The sequence below is a fragment of the Myotis lucifugus genome, unplaced genomic scaffold, assembly GCF_000147115.1.
Source record: "Myotis lucifugus unplaced genomic scaffold, Myoluc2.0 scaffold_146, whole genome shotgun sequence".
In the NCBI taxonomy this organism is placed as follows: domain Eukaryota; kingdom Metazoa; phylum Chordata; class Mammalia; order Chiroptera; family Vespertilionidae; genus Myotis; species Myotis lucifugus.
This window is the reverse complement of record NW_005871194.1, coordinates 3,131,639-3,147,592: the sequence shown is the minus strand read 5'-3', so window position 1 is coordinate 3,147,592 and position 15,954 is coordinate 3,131,639. Positions and strand designations below refer to the sequence as shown.

At 41.3% G+C, this 15,954-nt stretch overlaps 2 protein-coding genes across 2 annotated transcripts; both read right to left on the bottom strand.

Moving 5' to 3' along the window:
• Nucleotides 1-293: 293 nt before the first annotated feature.
• On the bottom strand, nt 294-5,901 carry KRT39 (keratin 39). The gene is made up of 7 exons (XM_006094987.3): nt 5,461-5,901; nt 4,553-4,635; nt 3,739-3,895; nt 2,955-3,116; nt 2,717-2,842; nt 1,165-1,385; nt 294-540 (listed from the first exon to the last, which is right to left on the bottom strand). Exons 1-7 carry the CDS (start codon nt 5,899-5,901, stop codon nt 294-296), a joined length of 1,437 nt encoding a protein of 478 aa, XP_006095049.1.
• Nucleotides 5,902-10,440: 4,539 nt separating this feature from the next.
• Nucleotides 10,441-15,445, bottom strand: KRT40 (keratin 40). The gene is made up of 7 exons (XM_006094959.2): nt 14,999-15,445; nt 14,016-14,098; nt 13,573-13,729; nt 12,596-12,757; nt 12,392-12,517; nt 11,067-11,287; nt 10,441-10,540 (listed from the first exon to the last, which is right to left on the bottom strand). Exons 1-7 carry the CDS (start codon nt 15,443-15,445, stop codon nt 10,441-10,443), a joined length of 1,296 nt encoding a protein of 431 aa, XP_006095021.1.
• Nucleotides 15,446-15,954: the final 509 nt, after the last annotated feature.

Here is a 15,954-nt window from a genome sequence, read left to right as displayed (position 1 = left end):
AAACAAAAGAGAAACCTGCCCATCACTTGTGGGCAGTAATGTAGGTCACCTTCCTGGGCACTTACAAATCAGTGCTTGTTCCTCAGGTAAATGTGAAATGTGCTTCCAGAGAATGTCAGTTTTTATCACGTTGGCCGCAGAGACTTGGGACAGGAGCAGAATGTCAATGGGGACCCACTGTAGTAGAAAGAAACTAAGTACCTGAAGGGACTGGGGAATTCTTAAACCTTTCTGGCAGGAGCAAGAATTGGCCTCTCTCTCATGAATGGGGCCACTTTCATCACCTTGGGATGTTAGGCTTTGGCAGCTCTGATGATGAAACAAGGCTGCACATGCTCATGAGAAGAAATGACTTTCCCATCCTTAATCTCCTTGGTGATGGTCAAGATTTTAGCCAGTAGTCGGGGTAGGTCTTCATAGGCGCAGCTGGGCTCGGGTATCCCCTGGAGAGCTGAGGATGGCGTGTACACTGGGGCTGTGCATTCCATGGTTGTGCAAACTGAAGGCTCACCTATAGTGGCACACGGGTTGCAGGAAAGCCTAGACAAAAACAGAATTGTACCTGTGACTGAGGGAAGGCAACACTGGCTCTGGAGAAAAATGGCGGCGGTTAACTTTTCGACACGTGTCACTCAAAACAATTTAAAAACATTACATAATTTCTTATAATTTCAAAACATTACAACTTCTATAAAAGTATGCTGAAGAGGGCATATGGACATGATGCTGTTGGCATCGAGGGTAAGTGGCTGGAGGGGGATAAGGGTTTCAGCCTAAGCAGCTTCCTCCAAAGGGAGCAGGGTTGTACTGTTCAATCTCATGAAATTCAGATGTTCATCTCAGTGGGGAAAATCTGTAAGTCACCAGGAATGTTCATCTTTAAAGAAACCACTTTCCCCCCTAGTAATTTTTAAAAGTCTAAGAAGTTAAAAACCTATAAGGAAGTAACCAGGAGCCCCAACTCCTCAAAAAAACTGAGCTCAGCTCGACTAGGTTACTATGTGGATGTCCAAATGGCACAGCCTAAGAGAGTGTATGGACCCTTTCATCCAAAGCTCCCCATCACTGGTCAGATCAGAGCACTTGCCCTGTTGCCAGTGGTAGTACATACATACATACATGTTGCAAGTGTCTTTTTCATAAAGATGTTGTTACGTTACGCACTTGCTGTCTGAGCTCTCCAGCAGGCGGCGGTAGGTGGCAATCTCACACTCCAGCTGGGACTTGACGTCCAGCAGAATCTCGTATTCTTGGTTCTGCCTCTCCAGGGCACATCGGATCTCCGCCAGCTGAGCCTCGAGGTTATCGATCAGACACTGCATCTGGGCCAGCAGGGCTGTGTAGCGGGCCTCCGTCTCCGCCAGCAGGCACTCCTGGGAGTCTCTCTGCCGCACAGGAGGAAAGCGGGATTTAGAATGATGACTCCTTTAAGCCCAGGTCTTTGTGATCTGTACCATTCTCAACAGGGGTTTCTTTGTGACAGATGCTAATGAATCTTCAAGCCCTCTTATCATCTCACCAACTAAATCCAAAACCAAAATTATCAACTATGCTAAAGCTTGCTACTTTCTTTTCTTTTCTTTTTGGCCTCCTTTTAAGTGCTACTTATCTTTCTCTTTCTTAATCACTTGATAATCTCCTACCACACTTTCCTACCTATGAGAAAAAAGTACTCCAACTTATTTCACATCTAGGAATTAAAAATCCATTACTATGGTACTTCAAGAATGTTTGTACCTTATAAAGGAAGTGAGCAGGTTTAGCCACCTCCCTCAGAAAACTATTTCATAAATTTTGATAGTTTGTAAGTCTATCATTGAATCAATTTTTTACATATAACATATGAGAGTTGAAACTTTGATGATTAAAGTCCTTTCCTGCTCTATCATTCTTTAAGTTTTATGGATAATGGCATTTTATATTTTAATAACCTAGTGTTTGCATGATTATCCTCATTTTTATAGATGAGAAAATTGAGCTTCAAGAAGTTAAATGAGCAGCCCCCAGACACATGACTAGCTGGTGACAAAAGCAGCTTTGGGGAAGATCTTCCTAATACCCTTGCTCTCAGAGCTTTTCAATATTCCCTGCTTCAGAGAGTTAGTAGGTGGTGGAATCAGTTCTAACTTGGGATCCTGAGTTCTGGCTCAGACTCTTAATTCTTTTGTGACTTAATGCCTTAGGATCGTAGTGTCTCCTCCACCTATAAAATTGGTGAGATGAAACTTATATTGGATTTGGCTTGGGAAAAATCACCTTAGCTCTCACCCGTCAAATTGGCTTAATAATTATGCCACCTCCCTCAGAAGACTATTTTATAAATTTTGATAGTTTGTAAAAATGCTTTGCATAAAATAAAATTCTCTTTTAGTGTTTCCCAAAGTGCATTCAGGGATCACTATTGCCATGAGAATTCTTTGAAAAAGGAGTCCACAGTCAAGTAAGTTTTGGAATGCTGAGTGCCATATTTCCCCTTCTCGGAGATTCATGGTACATATCAGCTTATCAAAGGCCTGCAGGAAGGCCGCCTGTTTAACCTTTGTTTAATGCAGCATTTCCCAGGCTTACTTGACCATAGAGTCCTTTTTTTGGCCATAGGCCCTTTAACAAACAGAGGGACTATTGTTCTGAGGGACGCAGTTTGGGAAACATTGCAGCACACGTGTCAGGAGCTATTGCCATATATGGCGCTAGGCTTGGTCAGTTTGTTGGGTACCATTCGGTGCTGGGCCTGCCGCTCCACCTCCAGAGCATTCATGGTTCGTCTCAGTTCGATGATCTCCTTCTGGCAGCACTGCTGCTGTTGAGAGCTGGTCTCCACCTGCTGGTTCAGCTCCTCCATCTGAAACATAGTCAAGGACCATGGATATTATGATGGAGAACATAAGTTTGATTGAAGGGCCCCTGCAAGGGCAATGTCCGCGCACTGGTTTTGACTTTCCTACCCGCCCCACCTGCGTGTTGAACCACTGTTCCACATCTCTGCGGTTTGTCTCCATGATAGACTCATATTGACATCTCATTTCTTGTAGAACCCGATTTAGGTCAACAGAGGGGGCAGCAGTCACTTCAATGTTGAGTCGGTCCCCAAGCTGGCTCTGTAAGGAATTGGTTTCCTATGGAAAGAAAGAGAGTGTGAAGTCACTTGGTGAACGATGGCCTCCTTGCCTTCTTGTTTCAGTCTAACAGCAATAATGCAGCTTAGTCACGTCTGAACTATAGCCCACAATAAAGGAATACATGATTCATAGGTGCTTTTGCGATGCTATAAAATGACTTAAGTCTATTTCAGATGTGACTATGTGTTCAAATAAGTGCAACATTAAAAGGAATTGACTGTCAAGATCAGGGGTTTAAAGAATTTAGATCATTTCCAGGGATGGGTAGGTGGACTTTAACGAGAGGCCATAGTCTCTATGATGCCAATATGGGCTTATGCCAATATTGCCTTATACCAGTAGTGCCTGGAATCTGTGTAGGGATGTCTACTAAAATAGGGGAAACCTGTGAGGACAATAAAATTGGGTTATTTCCTTCTAGAAAAGCTGGAGCGGAAAATGGAGGCTTCAGATATTGTATTATAGGCAACTGATGTGAAATACATTGAACCAATGGTAATAGTAATGGGTATGATCAGGGCTAAGAAACAGAAGACTATCTAGAGAGGACACCCTTCATCAAGTTGAACTCAAAGGGATCGATGCTATTTTTAGAGGCTTAGCTGGGGCTTTCTCTAACCTTTTCATGGTCGCTTTTGAGGCAAAGGAGCTCCTCCTTCAGAGATTGGACTCGTGCCTCCAGGTCAGCTTTGCCCAGGGTCAGTGCATTCAGGATCCGCTGTAGGCCGTTGGCATCTGCCTCCACTAGCTGGCGCAGGGACACCTCAGCTTCATACCTTTCAAAATGAGACAGGAAGTGAAAGACATTAAAATGTAGGTGGTGTTAATCAAGCCAAGCAGAACTAACTGCAGTTTCTTGTGGGCCTCTCATTTCCTGCATTTCTCGTGTGGGTTTTCTTCTCTTTAGAGGTGAAATCATTAGATAAACATCACCACTTAGTTATTCTTCCTAGATTAGTCTGCCAGAATGATGCTACATTGCTTTTCTTTGAGATGAGGGCATTTATCCTCCTCTCCCTGCCCCTAGAAGTGATGCAGTGTAAGTGTAGGGTATTGGATTAGGATTTAAGAGAATTTGCATCCAAGGTTTGGCTGTCTTGAACTACTAGTTGTATGCCTTTGCATAAGTAACTGAACCCCATTAAATCACAGTTTTCTCGCTTTAAATAGTGTAACAGTATATTTGCCCTACTTATTTTACTGAACGATTGGGAAGGTAGTCAGGTGGGTTTATATGTTAGAAAATACAAGTACTGTATACATATGAGTGGTTATTAATCTTAATGCTTTATTGAATGTGAAGGTCTCTTCTGGGCTAGTGCCTTCATGGTACGGGCAGGAGGGTTGGTAGACTTATGTATAATCTTATTGAGGGAATTAGCACCAGACGCGGGGTGAATTCTGTCAGGAACGACAGTGCTGGGTGGGCTTACTTGGCTCTCAAGTCATCAGCAGCCAGTTTGGTGTTGTCAATTTGTGAGACCAGTCTGGAATTCTCAGCCTTGGTACACAAGATCTAGAATTAAGAAGTTGTACACACAAATGAGACAAACACCAAGATCCCTTCCTTAAAAACCAAGGGGCTGGTGTGTATTTCAGTTAACAGGGGAAGGCTAGTTAGGCCTTTCCTAGCTATGCTTAGGCAGCCTGGACAACTTTGGAAAATCAAAGTTTTTGTTATTTTCCTAAAAATTAAGCAAAATTACTTTCATAAAAATTTGTGTAGATGTTTCATTAAAATATGAAATCTACCTTAAATTTATATAACATACATGAGCCACCAGAATGTAACTCCATGAGGGCAGGGGCATTTTAGTTCACCAGTATGTATCCTAAGCCTAGAATAGTGTCTGGTGCCTTGTTGTTATGCTCAGTAAATATTTGTTAAACTAATGAAGCAGAATAAATCCAGCACATAGATTAGCAGCATATTACTCTGAATAGGAAAGTTAGGTTTGGTGTGGGAAGAAATTAAACAATTGGGAGATGAAGAAATGAGCATAAGATAGAAAAAGTGGTGATGGTGGAAAACATGGACAAAAATTAAACTAGTTAGGAACTTATTAAAACAAAATTCATTTTCTCAGATCCCTGTTTTCTTACTTTTGTTAAAGAAATGGCAGCAATGGGTTATTAACACATTTTGGTCCTGAGTTATCTGGTTAAAATAATAGCAGAGTATATCTCTGGAAAATGAAAAACTATAATTCTGAATATTGCATCAAAATGACAATTTCCTTCAAGACATTTTCTTATTCTACATTTTTCAGCATAAAAGGAAATAAAGATATTGGAGAATGTAAATTCAAAACTTGATTATACAGGTTGCCAAGAATCTTACCTTCTGCTGGAGTTCCTTGATGGTAGAAAAGTAGGACAGGTAATCAGGACATATGACAGGGAGCTCTTTGTTACACTCTTCCTGGATTTTACACTCCAGTTCTGCGTTCTCTTGTTCCAGCATCCGCACCTTTTCCAGGTAGTTAGCAAGGCGGTCATTCAGGATTTGCATGGTCTCTTTCTCATGGCTGTTGATGCCTTCACCACACCAGCCACAATCGACGTTGGGTACTAAGCAGATGGGCATAGGGCAAAAGCAAGGAGTGGGTTGGCAGCCCTGGGACTGGAAAGTTCTCAGAACATGGCCAGTTGGTTGGCATTTGCTGGTTTCAAGTTGTTGGCAGCTGGTGTTGGAGGAGATGATCCTAAAATTTGTAATCCTAGAGCAGCCTTGGCATGGGGTTGAAGAAGAACTAGTTGTTGAGCAGTCCTTGGTATCCATAGTGTGTGCCCAGCTTTGGTTTATTTCAAAGTCTGTGGTTCTCCTGCATCAAAAGCTCAAGCTACTGTGGCTGAGTCTAAATTCTGAGCCTTTTGTGGCTTTTTCCTCTTTGAAGTGCTTATATAGCCTTTCCTCCAGGCAGTGTCACAGCAGACAGGATGTTTGCCTGTCTGGTGCTTATGTCGAATCCCATAGGAACATCTCATTAGTCTGCTTTTTACTTGCCTGAGAAGAGTTACCTGGTCTCATAAAAATGTGCATTTAGGCTGTTACTAAGTTATTACCCATCACAACTACTACTTGTCATTGGATTGAGAGCTTCACATTATTTCTTCAAAAGGAACTGTCGTCACAGGTCTAACAGCATCCATTATTAAGTAGGAATGAGTATATTGTGTTCATTAAGTCCTTGTTGACCTCTCCACCTGGCATTAACCTTGACCAGGAATGAGACCATTTATTTTTCCTTTCTTCTCTAGAAAAGGGAAACCATTATTATCTAATAATTATTGGTGTGAACTTAGAAATCAGTATTTTATTTTGTTCTGCCCAATCGATTTTCCTATTTTCTTTTTCTTCTTTGTTCTACTCAATTGTTTTCCCATTTTTACTGTGAGTATGGATTAAATTGTCAGTCCTAACTAAGGCTCTTTTTAAAGGCAATTGTCAGGATTCTGTCTTAGCTTTCCAGATAGGTTTTGATTGCTAACAAGAAATTTCTTGAAAAAGAGGCTGGTTACTTTCGGTTTTTCCAAAGCCCACATTTGATAACATTTTTCGTGCTCAGTGTTTGCTTGTGGTATTACATTAGCTAAAAATTTGTGATGGTCTTGGTTTATATTTGATGTTTAAGTATGATCTGTTTTTAAATTTCTTTTATTAAGAAATTTATTAGCTCCCAGTTCTTAATAGAGGCTCTAGGAAAGGATAGTTTCTTTGCCTTTTCGAGTTTCTAGAGGCCGCCCACATTCCTTGGCTTATGGCCCCCTCCCATCTTCAAAGTCTGCAATGGCCAGTCGAGTCTTTCTCACATGACCCTTCTGCTTTTGTCTTCCACATTTAAGGGCCCTTCTGATTATATTGAGCCTACTCATATCATCTAGGATAATCTTCCTATTTTAAGGTCAGCTGATTAGCAACCTTACTTCCCCATAGCTAAATAGCCTAACATGTGCAAATGTTCTGGGATTACGGCATAAACATCTTTGGGGACCCATTGTTCTGCATATCAAATGATATAAAGAAAAAAGACATAAAGATATAGCATATTTTTGACCTGAAATTCTATATTCATCATTATAAAAACGCCAAGTATTTCTACATTAATTTAATTTAGATCCCAATGAATTTATTGCAGTCCTCTCAAAATGTGACTTTTTTCAACTAGACAAGATAATTCTGAAGTTTTATGAGAAAAAGTAAACAAATTTGAAGAGGTAGGAAAATTCTGAAAAAGAAAAGCCACAGAGAAACTAGTCCTTTTGGATAGTAAAACATATTTTAAAACCTCAGTAATTAAAATAATATTGATGCACAAATAGACAGACTGTTGGTATAGAATAAGCAGTTTAGAAATAGACTCCCAAACAGACTGGGATTTAGTATATGATAAATGTGACATTTAAAACCAATGGGGAAAAGATAGATTATCAGTGGTCTGGAGATAATTCTGTATCCCCTGGGGAAGGGTACAGGGCAGGCGGTGTTGGATCATACCTAATAGTAAGACAAATTACAAATTGATCAAAGATTCAATTGTGAAAAATGAAATTACAAAATGGGCTAAAAGAAAGCAGGAGAATCCTTTACATATGTACAGTCAGAAGGTCTTTCAAATAGTGTCTCAAATTTCAGAAACTATGAAAAACATCAATTTGTCTACATCAAATAACTTATGCATGGGTAAAAAATACAACCTACAAAATTAGAAGATAGATACCAACTGGAAAAGAATATTTGCAATTACACCAAAGACAGTGACCAGAAAGAAAGTATAAAAGATGGGCAAGGGGGGAGGGAAGAGGGACACCTACAATAATGCCAACATTAAAATTTTTAAATAAAAAATAAATTTACAAAGTGCCTTAGAAATAATGCTCGTTGTTACTCATAATAAAAAGAAATGTAAATTTAAATATTTTGTTAAATTGATTTCAGTGATGAAACATCAATGAGAGAGAAAATTGATTGGCTGCCTCCTGCACGCCCCCTATTGGGGATGGAAGTGCAAACCAGGCATGTGCCCTGACTGGGAATCAAACTTCGACCTCCTGGTGTATGGGACCATGCTCAACCTACATTGGCCAGGCAGGAAATGTAAATTTAAACTACATTGAGAAACCTAGTTGGTGTTGCTAAGTGATTAGAGCCTTGCCCTGCAAACCAAAGGGTCGTGGGTTTGATTCCCAGTCAAAGGCATGTACCTGGGTTGCAGGTTCAATACCCAGCCCTGGTCGGGGCAAGTATGGGAGGCAACCAATTGATGTATCACTCTCACACCGATGTTTCTCTCTGTCTTTCTCTTCCTCCCTTCCTCCCTTCACTCTCTAAAAAATCAATGGAAAAATATTCTTTTTAAACTTTTAAAATTTGAAATAATTATAGATTCACATGAAGTTGCAAAGATAATGATTATATCTCACTCAACTATAGTACAAGTGTAAAACCAGGAAATTGATACAATATGTGTGTTTAGTTCTATATACTTTTTTTCACATGTGTAGATTCATGTAACCACCACTGAAATCAATATATACAACTATTTAATCACCACAAAGATCTCCTTCATGCTCTGCCTACTTGTCCTCCATCTCTATAATGTTATCATTTCAAGAATGTCACGTAAATAGAATCATGCAGTACTGCCTTTTTTCACTCTCCATAGTGGCCTTCAGATCTTGAGGACATTTCGGTTGTTTTCAGTTTGGGCTATTACAAATAAAGCTGCTATGAACAATTATGTATTTTCCCCCCAACCCCATTACTTCTAACCTACCTATATTTGAAGTGAACTTTTTGTGGAAAGTATTTAGTTTTTTATTCTCTCTGCCAATCTCTGTCCTTTAATTGGTATATTTAGATGATTTCTGGTTGCTGTAATTACTGATATGGTAGGGCTGACATCAGCATTTTGTTTTTTGTTTGTTCCCTCTGTTTTTAAATTTGTTTTCTTCTTCCTGCCTTCCTGTGGGTTACTTGAATATGTTTAGAATTCCGCTTTTATTTATTTATAGCATTTTAAAGTTTTTTTTGGATAGCTTTTCAAGTAGTTTCTTAAAAAGTATTACATTACATACACATAGTTCATCAGTCTACTGGTGCTGACAATTTGTCACTTCAAGTGAAGTATAGAGACCTTACTTCCCTTCCTCCCTTTACTCGCCTTTTCTTGGAGCATTTTTTTCTTTTTTGTCTGCAGCTGCTGGTGTTTCTCGGTTGTTGATTTCTCCAGTTCCCAATACCGGATATAGGAGACAAAAAGAAAGCCCTCACCCCCCCCCCCCCAAATAAAGCCCAGGAAACTCAGCACCATGTTGTTCCTTGGATATCAAGAGCCCTAGATGGTTTGGTCTCTTCTCCCACCTTTCAGAGTCTGCTTATATTTGTCTATATAATTTCCAGAGTTTTTAGTCATACTTAGGGAGAGGAAAGGGGAAATGTCCCTCTACTTCATCTTTGTGGAAGGGGAGGCTCTTTCCTTTGCTTTTTATATGTGTAAGAATAATTATTCATATACTTAATGTCCAATAACAGACCAGTGTACCTTATGGTATTTTATGAAGTCACTAAAATAATAGTCCACAAATGATCTTACATATTTATTAGGATTGAAAATGCTTAGATGACTTACTGAAAAAAAAAAAGTTACACAAGTAGATGCGTATATAACGATGATACTATTATATGGAAAAACCTACATAAGAGAATAAAACTTGGAAGTTCCCAAAATACTTACAATGAATGTTAAAGTTATGGAATTATGACTGATTCCCCATCTCCCTTCATGTGTCAAATTGAAAAAAAAGGACTCTAGTACTTTTATCATTAAAAATAAAATGTATTATATTTTATTTCTAAATTTCCTCTTCAAGAGTTACATACAGCTATCTTCCATGATATTGACATTTTGCATGGATTAGTTCATCTGTTTGCATTTGAGGAGTTAAAAATATTTTCAGTTTGGGTTTATGGAATATCAAACTATTGGCATGGGTTTAGACAATTACCTTGGAATCAAATGGTTATTATACCAACAGTAATAAGCCACAAAGCTATAGTTACCATGCTGAAGGAATGAAATGCATTTTATTTGGACATTAGCAAGAAAGCTTTACAAACTCCTAGGATATCACAAATAAGCAGGCAGGAGAGGAACCAATAAAGCAGAAATGTGCCGAGGATGCTTAGAGGCCAATTTTAGGATATGAAAGCCTTCTTGACTTGAGTTTCAAGTTTGGATGCCCCTGCTTGAAGCCCCATCTCCTTTTGAGGACCCCGCTGGCTTCAGTCCCTCCATCTGCTGGGCTGGGTGCTCAGTGGTCATGCACAGCAGTTTTCGACTGTGCAAAGTACATACGCCGAGCACGGCTCTCCAGTGTTGCTTGACACGCTTGTCGTGGAACAGGGGTTACAGGGAAGCCTGTGGAAAATCCATTTGGAACTAAGCTTCACAAGGGAAATCTGGATAAAATGGCAACTCAGAAAAAAATCATGCCAGAATTTGCCCTGCAGATTATGTTCTGAAGGACACTCTTTGCAGAATAACGTTTGACCTAAGCCTGTCATTCCTGGCCCCAGTATTGCCACTTCATTTCACTGCAGCAGCGGCAGTTGAACAAATATTTTCTTCACTTTGCAAATGCCATCTTATGCATGTTCCTGATTTCCCTTTAATGGGAGACAGGAGCAAAGGGAGACAGATCCCCTCCCACCCCCCAGCATGAAGAGTTATATAATGATATTTATTCTGCTTTGTAACTTTAGGATATTTTTGAACATTTCTATAGTCATGTGATTAGCGTCAGCTGCTTTTCATCTCTCTTGTAAGAAGATCCTTTAACACATTAGGGAGGTTTGACCTTGGTCAGATTTGGGGAAACAGGATTCTCCTACATAAGGCTCTCTGTGACTTGGGGTGATTTTGAGAATGATTGTGTGGAACTTGCCTGCTGTCCTCGCTCTCCAGGAGACCCTGGTACGTGCTGATCTCACCCTCCAGCCGGGCCTTTGTGTCCAGCAGCACCTGGTACTCCTGGTTCTGCCGCTCCAGGTCGCAGCGGATCTCGGCCAGCTGCTCCTCCACGTTGTCGATCAGGCACTGCATCTGGGCCAACTGGGTGCTGTACTGGGCCTCCGTTTCTGCCACAGTGCATTCCAGAGATTCTGTCTGCAGAGAGAAAGATGTAAAAAGGGCTGCGTATTCTCCGGGGCCAGACTGCCTGTTTTCTAGTCCCTGATCTCCCTTTTCTAGCTATGTGGCTGGGGGAAAATGACTTAGCTTCTCTGAGCTTCAGTTTTATTCTATAAAAAGTAGGCAGTGCAAAGTACCATCATAGGATGGTTGTGAGGACTAAATGGGTTAATATGTATAAAGCACCCCGGACAGTACCTGAAAGAATTTAAAGGGCGTTGTGTTAGTTATTGCTGCCACCACTAGGACCATCACAACCTGCAATATATTTGTGTAGCTTCAGGAGGATCAACAGCAATTGGGAGGAAACATGAGTATGGGCTTGTGGCAGGGAGGGGAGGAAGAGTGTGGTGAAGGGAAGAGGCTCAGGGATTGAACGACTGGGATTCAACTTCCACTCCTGTTTCCTAGAAAATTGCATGACCCCTTGTTACTTATCTGAGTCTCAGTTTTCCTCATCTGTATCATGGGATTAGGAAAGGGATTTACCACCATAAAGTTATTGTGAGGCTTCACCAAGATATTCTCTATAGGCCCTAACGTGACACACACAGTGGTGTTCAACTGGAACTGGTTAATGTAATCTTGAACGCATACTATTCTTGTTGCTTGGGTGGAGCAGGGTGTAGTGTAGGGTCTGGTTGAGGTGTGGATCCTGGGAAAATTTAGGATAGTGGTTGAATGCAGAGTATGAATTCCATTCTTTGTTTTAGATTATGATTGTGAGCTTGGAAAATTGGCCCTCATCAAAAGAAAGTTAAAACCCACTGGAACGTTTGAGTGCCTTTGTCTCGTTCTGCTCCCGCCCTTTCCCCTCTCTCCCTGTCTCTGGAGGGTGCTGCAGGATCACGCTCAAGCCCAAGAGAGAAGGTCAGGGCATCCTACTGGGACAGTACAAGCTGTTGACCTTTCACTTCTGCTTCTAGCTGCTACTTGGGAAAGGCAAGAAAATATAATCCTTGCACACTGGAGATTCATGAACTGTGTGGGTCTCTCCTCTGGGTTATGGGAGAGGGGGTGGTATCTTAGGGCCTGATTCGTCTGTGACAGAACAGAGCTAGCAGCCTTTCCCTTACACACCAGGCTTTGCTGTGCTTGGAGCTCAATTTCCAGAGCGTTGGCTGTTCGTTTCAGTTCCAGGATCTCTATCTGGCAGCCCTGCAGCTGCTCTGCACTGGACAGCTGCTGCTGGTTCAGCTCCTCCGTCTGCAACACAGGCAGGATTAGGGAACGCAAGTAGGCAGAAGTCTGGAAGCCTGTCATATTATCGCCTCAGGTGCTGACCTGAGCAGCGAACCATTCTTCCACGTCTCTGCGGTTGTTGGCGAGCACTGTTTCATACTGACAGCGCATCTCATTCAAGACCCCGTTGAGGTCGATGTTGGGGGCACTGTCTAGCTCCACAGTGAGTCGGTCACCAAGCTGTCCACGGAGCAAGTTGATCTCCTGGAAGTGGAAATGAAGTAAAGAATGTCACAGCGTGGTGGGGAAATCACTTCGGCGTCCATGGCATCCCGTTTTCGTTTTGGAGAGGAGTGAGTAAGAGTGTGGGATTTAGATTCAGATTGCCTATTTGAATCTCTCCATCACGCAGTTTCTTCATCTGCAAAATGGGTATAAAATTTTACCTGTTCCAGAGAGTTATTGTGAGATATATGAGTTAATATGTATATAAAACACTTGTAAAAGTCCTCGGTATATAGGAAGATCTCAACAAATGCTAGCTGCCATTATCATCAACAGATGTTCAAGGGGAAAATGCACTTTGTTACACCCTTTAGCTTTGCACTTGTTAGCTTCATCAATATAGGACAATCATATACTTTATATTTTATGATTTTTAAAAAGTTGATAGATGCAGAATATTTTTAAAATATTGGTTCAAATATTGCATGAGTTTTTATCCCCTTTTCGAAATGGCCTTCACACGCTGTGTTTATCAGCCTGGTTTTCATACCTTATGGATTAGAGTTAGGCGAGGTAGAAAGCCTCTAAGGACAGCCATTTGTGGAGTTACCTTCTCCACAAAAGCAATGGCAGGTGAAGAGTTTGGTTCCTTCATCTGTCTCTGGCCAAGGGTCATTTCACAGCTACATTCAGAGACACACAGGAATGATCAGGCCGAACAGTAACAGTGCCTTGAGTAAATTTGTTCCAGCTTTAGCAACATTTACCCAAGTTCAGCTTATAGAGACACATGGACTTGGTCAGTTTAGTTTGTCATTCTTACATTCTTTCAGTGACTTTGCCACTTGCCTCACCTCTTCATGGTGTTTCTTAAGGCAAAGGAGATCCTCCTTCAGGGACTCCACCTGGGCCTCCAGATCGGCTTTGCACAGGGTCAGCTCGTCCAGGATCCCTCGTAGGCCGCCAATGTCAGTCTCTACCAGCTGGCGAAGAGACAGCTCCGACTCGTACCTTTCACAAGAAACAAAGAACCAGCCAATGCTTACTTTACTAGACACTGTGCCGAGTGGTAGGGCATACTGATGAATGACATGTGGACTCAAGGAAGCCAGGAGCTGTAATTTCTTTTACATCCCAAATAATGATAAATTTGAGCTTTGCGAACATTCTTAGCTTAAAAAATATTATATAAACATATGTGATGTGTGTGTGTGTGTGTGTGTGTGTGTGTGAGAGAGAGAGAGAGAGAGAGAGAGAGAGAGGCCGTAAATTATATTCAAATTTAAATTAAACTTACTTTGACCTAAAGTCATTGGCCGCCAGTTTGCAGTTGTCAAGCTGTATAGTGAGTCTAGAATTCTCTGCCTTCGTGCACAAAATCTGGAAGGTAAGTTAAGTAATAAGTGGTTCTTTGAAACAAACATAAATATCTACACATTTAACAGCTATGCCATGATTTACTTTTTAAAAGTCTTTGTAAGAAAGTATAACATAGCTTTTAGACTGCTTTTCTCATTGACCATGTCACTGCATGAAGAAAAGAGGAGTGCCAATTTGCAAACGAAACAGAGAAAAAAGGCTTAGTTTTGGAATGACCCAACATCTGCAATCTTCCTTGGCAGTTGAACTCAGTTACATTTTTCTCCATAAGTCGTTTCTATTATGACTGTATCCCCATCTATGATAACAAAAGTTCATCAGTAAGAGAATTATTACTAGGTGAAATAATATGATTTAAAATATGACATTTCAATATCTATGTTAAAAATAATACGGGTATGCAGTGTTACCTACAGAAGTAATTTTACATATAGCACAATTTTTTCTCATTCTGTAGATGATAAAGTCTAGAGGAACGTGAGTCTATTGTGGTCACTCAGTAACTAGTGGCAGCTCTGGGGTAAGCTGTGTCCCGACTTTCAGTCCAGCGCCCTTTCCTCTGCATCACAGCGCCACCTGGAAGTCCCTTTCCCCCGGTTTCCTTCTAGAGCAGCCGTGGGCAAACTACCTACAGAAGTAATTTTACATATAGCACAATTTTTCCTCATTCTGTAGATGATAAAGTCTAGAGGCTTTTATGTAATGATGTGGTCACTCAGTAATTAGTGGCAGCCCTGGGGTAAGCTGTGTCCCGACTTTCAGTCCAGTGTCCTTTCCTCTGCATCACAGCGCCACCTGGAAGTCCCTTTCCCCCGGTTTCCTTCTAGAGCCTCTTCTATGTAAAGAGAGAGCTGATCACAGATTGGCAAAGTGGAGCATTAGGACAAGAAGACACCAGACCTTTCGTTGGAGATCTTCAATGGTGTCGAAGTAACACTGATAATCGGGGCACACCAATGGGATGTCCCCTCCACACTGTTCTCGGATCCTGCATTCCAGCTCGGCGTTCATCTCCTCCAGGCCACGCACCCTCTCCAGGTAGCTGGCGAGTCTGTCGTTCAGGAACTGCATGGTCTCCCTCTCATTGCTGTTGAACACCCCGTCCTCGCACCAAGCACAGTTCCCCACCATGCAGGGAAGGTTACAACTCCCAGCGAGGTAGCATGGCACGAAGCAAGTGGTTGGCAAGCGAGACGTGGACAGGAAGCCAGGAGTCTGGCATCTGGATGTAGCACAGGTGTTGGGGAGACCAGTGGTTTCCGTGGAACAGGTTGAAGCAGTTGCACCATCAGAAACCCCGGCATGGGGCTCAGAAGAGCAGGATGTGGGGGAGCTGTCGGAAGTCATCTTAAGAAGCGAGGAACAAAGATCAGCAGCAAAACTCAAGTTGCCTGACTCCAAAAGACTCCTTCCCTCCTGGGACTTTTATATAGCCCCCAAATGGGTATTTACAGAATGCACGGGATGTTTTCTTTATCACTGTTGGTACCAGTTTTCATGTGAACATTCATTAGTGTTGTTTATTTGCTGAGAAGGAGTTTTATGCCTCATAAAAGAGGCATAACTTCAGGTTACTAAATAAGGACACCATTTCCATGTGCTAGTCGGATAAAATACTTGTTTTAGAAAATCTTCATAGGAAGCATCATCCTTTTGGCAGAATAAGGAAAGAAAGAGAATATTTGGCCAATACAGGTGATCACAAATAAGGAAAATCGTATTTCCACAGATTCTGATGCTGTGCATGGAAAACTGTTCATGTCTCCTTTTATAACTAAGATGACAACACATTAAATACCATTTATATTGTTTGTGCCACCACCATAAAAATGTTCTGTGTGATTATCAATATTTGC